The 12447-nt window shown below is 46.4% G+C and overlaps 1 protein-coding gene across 1 annotated transcript in view; it reads left to right on the forward strand.

The window, feature by feature from the left end:
* Positions 1-12447, forward strand: part of LOC128457352 (protocadherin-16) — a 68845-nt gene that overhangs the window by 40291 nt on the left and 16107 nt on the right. Inside the window, exons 5-11 of the mRNA XM_053442002.1 lie at positions 7994-8185; positions 9317-9548; positions 9643-9879; positions 10509-11564; positions 11702-11889; positions 12051-12147; positions 12254-12411. Of these exons, the coding sequence (XP_053297977.1) occupies positions 7994-8185; positions 9317-9548; positions 9643-9879; positions 10509-11564; positions 11702-11889; positions 12051-12147; positions 12254-12411 (2160 nt within the window). The remainder of the gene's footprint in view (positions 1-7993; positions 8186-9316; positions 9549-9642; positions 9880-10508; positions 11565-11701; positions 11890-12050; positions 12148-12253; positions 12412-12447) is intronic.

Raw genomic sequence — 12447 nt, forward strand, 5'->3', positions numbered from 1 at the left:
TTCCTGTGTCTCTCCTCTGAGTCCAGGAAGGTGAAGATCTCTTTATCTCCCTCCGGCCTCACTCCTCCATCTCCTCTCTTTTCTCTACTTGTTATTCGAGAAGAGAGGACTGGGCGTGAATTGGCGAACATCTCGGTACGAGCAGCTAGGGGTGTGGTGCCGGAAACTTCTTCATCTCTAATGGTTTCCTTTTCCAGTAACACGTGTGTGTCTGCACGTAAGACAAACCAATTAGCTGATTAAAGTTGAGTTATCTAGATTGTTATTACATTTCATTATATTATGAGCGACAACTCCAGTAGCAGCAAACACAAAGTTGTTGTCAGACTACAGTTGTCCCACAGTTGTCCTGAGCCATTTAAACCGCTGGCACAGGCGGTCGTGGTCTTGGCCTCTTGTTCATATGACAAGTCGGAGCTGAAGAAGCCGTGTCCGAGGACCTTTTGGAGCAGGAGAGGATGAGGGACGTCCCAATGTGGTAGTTTAGGGGTTTAATTCTAGCATAGATTTTTAAACAAGCGCAGTTTTCCAGATTCCCACCTTTGACTTCAGCCTGTTACAGTTTTTATTTATGTAGAGAGACATTTTTTGATGTAGAGACACTCTATGTAAGCATCAGTCCTGCAAGACGTTTTGAAATACTAGGTCTTCATGTTCATCTATAGTTTTGGTAAGAAACATTAATGTGTTTTATTTTAAAACAATCAGTCTTATAATTCCCTTTACAAGTTTCAAGTAACACACTTAGCTTCTCTGAATCATACGTTTTCTTTGATTGGTCCCATTCCTAGTTGGGTTACAGCAGTGCAACCTGCAGTCGTGTGCGATCAAAGTGTCCCACTGCTGCCGAGCTCCATCTTTTGTTTTGTTGTGAAGCCCGGAGAAGAAGCAGGCACGGGGAGTGACAACATGTTGTTGAGCCAACGTGGGTAAACCGTGCCTGCTGTTTTCTTTAACATGTGATGCAGCCCAGAGATAAACGTCCTAACACACACCACATGTCTGCATGCTACAAACCCCACGGGCTACAGCAGTTACTCTACGGTGTATTGGACTGTTTCGATTTCAGTGTGCAGCAACCTGCCCTGTGTGTGTGCTTGTGTGTGTGTGTGTGTGTGTGTGTGTACTATTCTGTAAGAGAAACAGAAAGTTCTAGAGGTCATCATCCTTTATTATGTTCATTAATAATATTAGCATTCTTTCTTCCAAATATAGAAGTAAGTCTCTCCTGCTCCGTCTCCTTCACCTCCCTCTCCTTCTCTTCCCCTCTGTGGTTTGATGTTCATAATCATTTCCAGCCGTGAGCTCCACATGAAAGACAACAACCACTTGCCATAATAGGGTGAGGAAGGACCGAGCGAGGGAGAGGATATAAGAAAGAGGGGAGACGCTAAGAGAGAGAAAGCGGAGGTCAAGGGAGGAATGGAGATCGAATTGGGAAGCGAGATGAAGCCTCGTTCCTCCTCATTTCAAGGACCCGTGTTATCATTAGCTCGGACTTTTGTTCCTTCTCCAACCAAATTCATTCTCTCTCCTACTCTCCCCCTCCCTGCCATACATCTTCATTGTGCAAGTAGCGCCTCAACTCATCGGCAACAGGGACAAATTGATCTGGGGGCTAGAGAATGTCTGATATGAGGATTGCAGCTTGTTGGAGGGTGGAGGAATGTGTCAGTGGAAAAACGCAGGGAAATTAAGTGGATGTTTGAGCGCCACACAACAGACCAACAACAGTTATCACTTCTCCAATTTCAGTTTCTTGTAAATAACGTCAGCATGTGTGCAATTATCCCAACGATGATGCATTCGCTTCACAAGCTGCGGGTCTCTCGTGCTCTTTTATGGTCACTGCTGCTGCTGCTTTGAAGGATCCTTCACGTTTATCACCGGTTGGATCTGGTTCTCGTGGTTTCTGCCATTATTCACATCGGTAATGAGAAGAATTGTGCTCATCTAGTTGATTTCTGAGATGCGGGATTGCAGTGACATCCCTGAAAATAAGTCGGAGAGAAACACAAGCAGTCGTAAAAACAATCCTCAACAGCGTTTATTCAAACAGATTTGCCAAAATTTTAAACTAACAAAGACGGAAAAAGGGGAAAAAACAGATAAACTAGAATGACGTTTAATTCCTCTTAAATTCAATCAAGCTGCACCAAATGAGACAAACTCAAACAGATCGGCTCCATAAAAATATGCCAGATTTTTTTGTATTTTGTGTTTCCATCTCCTTTGTCCAGATCGATGGCAACATTTAATGGCTTCTCTCTTGAACCCTGCTCCATCTTTACACCAATTTTTTTTAAACTGGCTGTGTAGTTTTTGCGTAAAATGTGCAGACAAACAACAAAGAATCGGACCGAGGTGAAAACATAACCTCCCTGATGGTGCAGGTAACAAAAAAGAGAAAAATACAAAACAATACAAATATCTCAGGATAAAAAAAGGTGCCAAACATGAAGTCTCTGCAGTTGAGATCTTTTGGTTCCTCCAATGTGCTGTAAACTTCTGAAAATCTCCTCGGACCTGGACAATCTCCTACTGATTTCTTTCATGTCTTGAAATGGCTAAAGACTAATTCAGATTAAGCCTCAAATACAATTTTTTTTAAACAATATATATAGCCCTACTTCCAAAATCTCTTTGGTGAGCACGGTGTCATAACTAATAGAAGTTATTGCTAAATCTACAAAAAAAAAAGTTGTAAAGCTGTGGTGGAGCTATATTTGCAGTGATATAGGCTTATTCTTGGCCCGGTCGACCTCAGAGATGATGATTGCTTCATAAACATTCGGGCCTGGCAACAGTCAGAAGGAAGAAGTGGATTAGGTCGGTATAACTCTCTGTGTTTTACAGGTTTTCACTGTGAAAGCCTATAGAAAATCTCCCTCCCTCTCTTTCATGAGAGGCCATAAAAGTCCTGAACTGCAGCAGAGCAGCGGCCGCCTCTTGGGAAACCGTACGCAAACCCCCTTTGACACTAACTGATGTTTTACAGAGACAAACTGCAGAGAGGAGCAGGGTCCATCTGGACCAGCGCCCACATCTGGAGAGGACGAGCATAGATGAGAGGGAATAAATAGTGGAGGTGTAATACAATAAAATAATATAGAGGAGCATAAAACCATGAATATGGCGAAAGAGAAGAGTGGAAATGGAAAAACAGGAAAACATGTTTAGTATGAAAACGAATAGAAGCTGACCAGCTCGAGAGTTGCAGGTGTGCCAGATGTTTGCTGTGCGATAACCGCTGGCCTGCTGGTATCATTAGACAATAGCTGTTAATCTGCTCTGCATCACAGGCAGGAGGCCGCTCCTTCCGTGCAGCGTTCAATTCCACCGACAGATGGGCGTGGACGTTGAGTTCGTGGATAGGAAGGGTAACGTGAGTGTCCACGATCTGAGTAAAAACCCTCGGAGGGACAGCCGCTCTATCTGAGAGCGACGGAGAGCGACAGTGGGAACAGAGAGGAGTTAAGTGGAAAGGTAGAGGGACAAAGAGACAGAAAGAGAGGGTGTCGTTTCAGGCAACTGAGTGATGGCGTCTGGATCTCTGCTAATGCTCCAGTGAGTGATTGCTCCTCTTCTGCCGCAGCCAGGGATGAATGACTCTCCCAGGACAAAAGAAAAGAAAGAAGCCTCCAGGCCTGAGTCCTGGCTGAATCCGATACTCGGCACGCTCTTTCCTGACCGTTTCTCACAAAGTCTTAACGGGCTGACGTGGGCTGTGTGAGACTGTATTTATAGAAGTTGGTCAATAGGCTGCTGAGTGCAAATCATGGATCGTGGTACTGTCAGTTCAGATGTCTGGCAGATGCAGTGGATGATGTTGATATTCTTTTAGTGCAACTTACAGCGTCACCGCCTGCATTACTGACTATGACCTCACTTGATCGTACTCGGGAGAATTAAACGTTTTACTGACCTTAATCTCTTTGTTTCCCCGCTCGGCTCCGCGTCACGTTTGCCAAAGTTTCTTTTTTCCACACACTTTTAAATTTACTGGCGCCAGGTGAGATATCAGCTCTCCCACTGAGAAGAGAACCACACTGGAGGCTTTTTTTGAAAAGTTTTACCCCATTAACTATAAATTGTGAACACTTATTAATTACTGCAGAACCCCCTTTTCCAAAGTAAACCTTACTCCAGGCGTTTGCCACCTTCCAGGCAGCCATTAGTTTCAGGTCATTCCAATGAGAAATGGAAATCGACTTGCAAAACCACAATTATAGTCTTTAATTTAATGTTTGACCACAAATGATAAAACCTTTGGGTCGTCTGGTGGTGAATGTAAACCCTGCATCATCCACAGCAGCTCTAGAGCAATGCAAAAACTTTTGACCCTTCAGCCAAAGAACAAATCTGCCAAATGGAGACTGGTGAACCGAACCCAAATCTGACAGGGACTTTGCTTTGTGTCTGAACCCGACCCGACCCGAGACTGATGTTTCCCCCGATTAAAAAAAGGCAAATGTAGCCTTAAAAAAAAGTGCCCTGCAAACGTGAACAAACTCTTTCCTTCTTTTGTCTGAACCTGGCTCAACTCACTTCCAACAGAACTCCCTCATCCAAAAGTCACTGTGACTCTGGAAGGTCCGAATTGCATTGTGACCACCAGAGAGATTTAGATCTTGAAGTACGATTTGCTGCTTACGTTTGCGTTGCTGTGTAGTTGTGTGTTCATCAGGGATAGGACGAGGAATACTTGTGTTGAGGTCCTGGATGACAGAGCAGGATCAGGCGTGGGAGGAATCACTCCCTGGCAAACAAACACCCTGGTCTGGCCGAGCAGAACCTCTTGATTTAAGAAGAAATGTTGAGTCTACGTGTTTACTAGTTTATCATGTTGGCCTCAAAACTTCAGGCACTAAAAATGCAGAATTAGGAAACAAACTGAGAGAAGGAGTTTTTGGGATCAATCCGGCGGTTTGACCCAACCTGCCGCTGCTGTCAGACGGATTTACAAGGGAAATGAAACGATGAAATCCGATTCTAAGAAGCTCCTTTCAGTCCTTTTCTCTTGTCAAACTTTTTGTGCTTGGACAAAACCAATCGTGTATTTCTGCCTCGAAGTCTTGTCCCTGTTCTGTCCCCGTCCATTTTTATCCCATGTTTTAACTCAGCATTTCAGCTCTGGAACCACATAACCGCTGTGTGCTTAAATAGACATTTTCTTGCTCTACTACCTCCTTGTGTTTTTTGCGTTGCACTCCCCCCCCCCCCCCCCCCCCCCCCTCCAGCATGAAGAATCCATACCATACTGCTGAGGGTTTTAAAATTTAACTGGGTGGAGAATCAATGTCCCGCTCTTCTTTTTGTTCCTTTCCTCCTTAAAAACAAATGTATTCATCGGCACTTTACTCCTGCCTGTATTTTATATAAACCTGAAGAAACAGCAAATGCAGTCTTGTCTCCTTCGCGGTCGTATCCATGACAGAACAACCTTTGACTTGTCTTTGTTTGGGACGGACATTTGTGTCCATGAGGTCACCCTATGACCAGGTGGGCAGTCATGGTTGTTAAAGCCTCTTTAATTAGATTTGTGGAAAGGATGGGGTTATCATACATGTGTGTGTGTGTGTGTGTGTGTGTGTGTGTGTGTGTGTTCAACGAGTTCTCATCACCACAGGTGGCTAATCCATCACAGACAGCCAGAAAGACACGAGGAACACCCAGACATGATCCTAGATCCTAAAGATAGCGTCAGTCTCAACACTGTACTCTATAGGAAGTCTAAGCAATGATATGAAACCGCCCCCCCCAACCCCCCCGAGCTGCATAGGCCGACCAAAGGACGAGGGTCGGACCGAGCCGCACAGAAACCACAACCGTCCCGCCACAGTGACACCGTGATTGAAACCCAGAAGGTGCTGTTCTAGTAATTCCACGTTTAAATATCCTATAGGAGCGTCAGTGTGAGGGAAGGTGGTATTAGTCCTGTCCCGTATGTGTGTCTGTCTTTCCCTCTGTAGCCAGTATAGTTAAGTGTAATGATGAAGACAGGTGTCGCTGGGACAGAAGGAAGGTCGTTGCCGGATGTCTGCTGCCGCGGTGGTCCCTCGCTCTGCGGGGTTCAGGGCCAGGGCGGGTTCAGAAAATAGGTTTCAGGCGTATGATGAAATCATTAAGCCAAAAGCACAGACGTCAGAAATCTGTCTCTTGTGTCGGTCTGTTTCAAATTGAACCTTTTTCATGGAGAAGTTAATTAGGGTGGAACACATATGACAACTCCAGCGGATGAGCATCTTTAGAAGAATAAACACTTTAAACTGTTTGAAAAATGGGACTGCTGTTAAAAAGAGAGAGGAGACTAGTTTAAATAATCTTATTATGAGAAAATCTCAAATATATATTCCATATAGTCCATAAATTCTTTTTTCATCTTCATACTCCTGCTTGATTCCTGAAATAAAGCAACTTTATTTTCATAGCATGACACACACTCGCAGCTGTGGCTCCGAAGGTCGTCCACTAATTGGAACGTCGGGGGGGAAGTGTCCTGGGTCAAGGCACCGAACCGTGTGTCATTAGTGTGTAAATTGGACGTAGACTGTATATAAAGAGGGAAGACGTGTGTCTACTTCCCCCCCCCCCCCCACTATACAGAAGTGAAGCCAAACTATCGGATACAAATGCTGAAGACATTATTTGGGGACAGAGAATGAGAATTAGCACTTGGGGGTTAGCGAACTACCTAACTTGACAGAAGCTGTCTTTGAGAAACTAATATTTGACATGTACTTTGACTTTTTAGTTTGGTCCCTGTTAACATGGAGGAGGTGGGTTTTTCAACAGGGGCTGACAAGATGCTTTGGTTTCACTTTTGGGGACGTGTCATCTCGTCCATCCAGTCTGTGAAGTTAGATGTATGAAAAGAAAAGCGTATGATTCTATTACACTTCCAACTTTATCTCTATTTCTTTATCCATCTTTCAAATTATAAGGATATTTGAACATTACACCTTGTGCTGTCTTTCAGGCTCATCACATGATTTCATTCAGTCGCAGAACAACATCCTTTCTTACTCTTAAAACCTCCAAACCTGCTAAAACCCCAAAATCTCTTCGGCCATTGAGAAATCAAACACGTCAGATATCTCACCGCGGCTGAATGAGAAGAGACTGTAATCCAGAGGAGGGCCGGTATCACGAGGCCTCCTGGATCTTGGCCCCGCCTTCAAGGCCGCGAGATCTGAGGCAGAGTGCTACTTTAAACAGGCTCCATAAACGCCACCAAACAATGTTATAGACCCGTGTAAAGCTCCAGTCAGAGACGGGACCCCCGCAGCGCATGCAGGGGATATTTCCCTTTCGTTTTTTTGCGAGGAAATCTTTGTTGTATTAGTGGATTGTTTTAGTGGTTTAGTGGAGCGTTCAGTGTATATTTGTGTGTGTGTGTGTGTGTGTGTGTGTGTGCAGTAGGACGAAGGATGTTTGATGAGATGAAACGGGTTCGGGGATCAAGGTGTCGTCCGGTCCGTCTGCATCTTATTTAACCAGTTAGTGCCTCCGTTGACCTCTGACCCGAACTCTCAACCTCCCTCAACACTCTCCTCTCCTCTGCTAAAGGTTACCTGTCAGCCCCCCCCCCCCCCCCCCCCCCCTCTCTGGATCCATGGTTACACCGCATCACGTGTTCCCCATGCCAGGTTTTCAAACACACCTGGGAGATCGGGTCCCTTATATATGATCTTTAAAAAAAATGAATTACTCCGACAGATGCTCTGGAGTACTCTGGAAATCATAACAAATAGTGCTATGGTGTGTGATATTTGGACAAGTGCAGATGTATGGGCTCGTGTTATGGGGTATTATTGTGATAACAGAAAGGCCCTCAGCTCGTATATAATAATTATGACACATGTAGGTTTGCTTTCACGCAGGTTGTGGGGACCGGCTCTGTGCTTTTATGTGATCCTCATGTCTCACGGGCCGTTTGACGCCTCTGGACCGTCCGTGACTCACCCTCTACCTCACGTCTGTTCCCCCTCAGGTGTCGGCCACAGATGAGGATCGCGGTTCCTTCGGCGCCATCTCCTACCGGCTGGGCTCGGGCTCGGCAGGCGGCCTGGTACCGACGCAGTTCACCCTGGACAAGGAGACGGGCCAGTTGTGCACCAGCACGGCTCTGGACCGTGACGAGGGGCTGGACAAGTTTGACTTGACTGTGACTGCAACGGATGGAGTAAGGAAAAGTTATAGTCATAAGTTCTAAGCTATGTAACTTTTTCCTTTTCCCAGACTAAAGAAATTGGCAGAAATAAGTTTAAACTAGACTAAAGTAAAAGGATTCATTCTTTGAGTTCCTTCATGAACAAACATGTCACCCACATTGTCATGCAGTGTCTCCTCCGATCAAAGCTTGAGGCGGACGGCAAACTAAAGTTGTGTTCAGCTGCAGGAAGAATACATCTGATCAAAGATGCATTGAAGATATGTTTGAAGAAGACGGTACCCGGTGTCATAAAAAATTAAAAATAAATCAAGGGAACCGCAGCAGTATGGCAAAGCAATCAGAGGAAAACAGGAGGAGGAAAAAAGACCCATTTAAATGACCTTTTACCAAAGAATGATGCCATCTCAGTTAAACTGCTCTACCTGACCACACACTGTTGTTGTACTGGGATCGTGCCAGTAGACCCGTGCACATTTAAAGCATCAATTAATCACAATGGGTGCACTTTAACAACACTGGGTCTACATGAGATGCAGTAAAACATGTTCTCTTACATGTACAGTTGGGTTATATAAAGAAATAGATACACAGCCATTGCAATGCATCGCAGTATTATTCTTATCGTGCATTTTTTTTCTACCCATGTTCAGGTAATTAACGATTCCAATTATTCCTCGCAGCCCCAGCACATTCCCAGTTTGAACCAGTTGGTGTCTCGAATGTCCCTGTTCACGCTCTTGTTAAACTAAAGCCAGGAATCACAGTGTAATGAGTTCAAACTCTTCTTCTTCTTGCTGACAAACACTGCAGCGGATGGTTGAGTCCATATGTCAGGGATCTTCAACAGGGAGCTCATCTGTCTTCATTCACAGCTGCTTCATCTTTACAGCGTGACGTAAATCTACTGTCACAGTTTCATAAAGTTTTTTAATAAACCCCCGAACTGTCACTGTCACTTTCCCCGAGGGACGGAAAAACTAATCCAGTGTTGTCTTTGGGGATATTATCTGCCACAAGGGAGGGAGGATGGAATTTAACCATATATCCTTTGATTCAATAGACTTAATAAAATAGAATTCCTTACTATTATTATATTTTTAATAAAAATGTAATTGAAACAACTTACTTTTTGTTTTCCAGGGAGGTCTGAGCTCAGTGGCCCGTGTGCAGGTTTCAGTGGTGGACATCAACGACAACCGGCCCACCTTCTATCCGGTGCTCTACACCGTGAGCCTCAGCGCCCACAGCGCCCCGGGAACCTCTGTCGTAAAGGTCACAGCCAATGACCCCGACGCTGGGGACAACGGCAGGGTGACCTACCGCACAGTGCCTGGAGGGGGCTCCACATTCTTTACCCTCAACAAGGACACAGGTATGTGTGTGTGTGTGTGTGTTTTTGTATTGCAAGGTGCACTTTGGACAAAATCAATGAGTGTTGTGTTATATTTATCCTTCTTTCCCTGCAGGGGTCATTTCTCTCTCCCGCTCGCTCCACGGCAAAGCCAACACAGTTATCTCCATTGTGATATCGGCCGATGACGGCGGTGGCCTGACGGCGCCGGTCAACGCTCGGGTGAACGTGAGCGTGGTCGGCGGCTCGGTGGCGTCGCCCACGTTTGAGCAGGCGCAGTATTTCTTCACCGTGTCCGAGGACGTCCTCAGGGGGACGGCGGTGGGAGTTGTCCGTGCCGCTGCCAAGACAGGTGAGGTCACCTGCTCAATCATGACCTCAGATTTATATCGTTTCTCTTCCCTCCTCGAGCTTTAGTCCTTTCAGGATTTCTTTTATCTATTCACCTCACATACCTCACCAGCCGAACCAAGCTTTACGTGACTCACCTGTTTCCATCTTCCTGACAAGTAGCAGGACAGAAATGCACTAATGGGCAGGAGCACGCACGGGGCTGTAGCTCTTACTCTGCAGCAGCAGAACAAATATGCAACAAGAGCAGAGACTCCATTAAGAAACCACATCCATCACACAGCACACACTTAACTTTTTAGCCGTGGCTAGAATTTTTATGTTCTCTCACTATTAATGATGGAGAAATGGATTTGAATGGGGCTATAACTCTGAGTGGGAGTCAGGATGAAGTGTTCTCGTTTGTGGAGTTCACAGAGGAGCACACTCACATCTGCCCTGACCTGTACAAGGCTCTCAGTGAACGTGCTCCCTCTCTGAGTGAACCCAGTGCTTCATAAAGTCGTTCAGTCCCTTTTAGTTGTGTAACGTTATTATCTTTGCTTCTCAAACTATTTGCTGTTTTATACATTTTTTAGTTTTATTGGGTTCAGAGAAATTGAACAAAATATTTTGTCGTCCTCCTCTCAGCTGCCTCTAAGGACATTTTCTACTCCATCTCTTCCGGAGACCCTGAGGGCTACTTCAAGGTGGACAGTGCCTCTGGTACCATCCGTACAGCTCTTCCTTTGGACCATGAGACCTGCTCCAGTCTAGACCTGGAAATCCAGGCACGCTCCGGCTCTCCTCCCGCGTACGGAACCAGCCGGGTACGGATAACCATCTCTGATGTGAACGACAACGCCCCCACCTTCCTGCCCTCCTCATCCGAGTCCCTCCTCTTACCAGAGGTCACCAAAATGGGGACTGTTATCTACCGCATTCAGGCCACTGACAAGGATTCAGGTCATAACGGTCAGCTCAGCTTCGACCTGGTCTCTGCCGGAGCTGCAGGCAGCACTGGCCAGAGGACGTTTGGTGTTGACCGGGGAAGCGGGGAGGTGCGTCTGATCGGGGGTCTGTCTTACGACAGTGTCCCACGCTATGACCTTCAGGTGGTTGCCAAGGATGGCGGAGCGCCTCAGCTTAGCTCCACCTTCACCCTCGTGGTCCACATCCAAGCACAAGATGCACAAGGCCCCAACTTTGACACCCTGACCTACCGTGTGGAGTTACGGGAAAACACTCCGCTCAACACGCGTTTCCTCCAGGTCCGAGCGCTCAACAGAGAGGCTTCTGGGAATGGTGGAAGCTCCTCCTCCTCATCTTCCTCTATTTCCTACCGCCTTCGGCCTGACGGGGACGCCGCTGGTTTTGGCATCATGCCCGATAGTGGTTGGCTCTTTGTCCGTAGCTCTCTGGACCGAGAGGTCAAGGACATGTACCTGTTGACCGTCCTTGCCTCTTTAGGCCCAGGAGGGACGGGGAGAACTGGAAGTGCCACAGTCAGGGTGTCAGTGACTGACGAGAACGACAACTCCCCCAGACTGAGCCAGGAGAGGGTGTTCCTGGCTGTGAGAGAGAACCTGCTGGCCGGGACCGGCTTTGGACGAGTGTCTGCTACAGACAGGGATGCAGGACTAAATGCTCGACTCACCTACAGGCTCCTGCACGCTGACAGACACTTTCAGATCAACTCACAAACAGGTGACGATGAAGATCATGACTTTGCTTTTTATTTAGTGTGTTAAATGAAATGAGTGTGGTTAAATTTACTCCATTAGAATATTCAATGATTTATAAGTTTAAGCCTTCACTCATTTAATCGTCCCTTATTTCTTCAGGTGAGATCAGCACCCGCCTCGCCCTGGACAGAGAGCAGCAGTCCAGTTACCAGCTGGTTGTGGTCGTCCAGGATGGGGGGACGCCCCCCCGCAGTGCTACCGGCACCGCTCACATCACTGTGCTGGATGAAAACGACCACGCCCCCAGTTTCATTCATGCCAGGCCGGACAGGGAGCTGCTCCTTCAGGTGAGAATGAGTTTGATAGATCTGATCAGTTGCCTGGATAAACTTATCCCCATGAGGATTTCATGTGACTGCAGCGATATGCAAACATTGTTCACAATACACGTTATGTTGGAGAAAGTCATGAAAGTCAATTCATTAATAAAGATCCTTCTGGATTGCAGGTGATGGAGGGTCTTCCATCTGGGACAGTCTTAGGGACCCTGACAGCTAAAGACTCAGATGAAGGCGAGAATGGGACTGTGTACTACTCTTTATCAGGTCAGTGTTGTTTACATTTCCACACTTTATTCACTTAAATAACAATACTTCCTCTTCACTAGTTTTACTTTGAGCTGCTCTATAACACCTGTCGCATCCTCCAAAGGCTCCAGAGCCGAGCGCTTCTCCCTCAACCCGACCAGTGGCGAGCTGAGGACCAGTGCCCCTCTGAGATGGGCGGAGCGAGCCGAGTACACCTTCGATGTGACGGCTGCTGACCACGGAACACCGGGCCTGAGCTCCACCTGCCAGATACGGATACAGGTAAACCTAATTTGTGCATTTGTTGCATCTAAAAAG

Source organism: Pleuronectes platessa, chromosome 15 (assembly GCF_947347685.1).
Source record: "Pleuronectes platessa chromosome 15, fPlePla1.1, whole genome shotgun sequence".
Taxonomy (NCBI): domain Eukaryota; kingdom Metazoa; phylum Chordata; class Actinopteri; order Pleuronectiformes; family Pleuronectidae; genus Pleuronectes; species Pleuronectes platessa.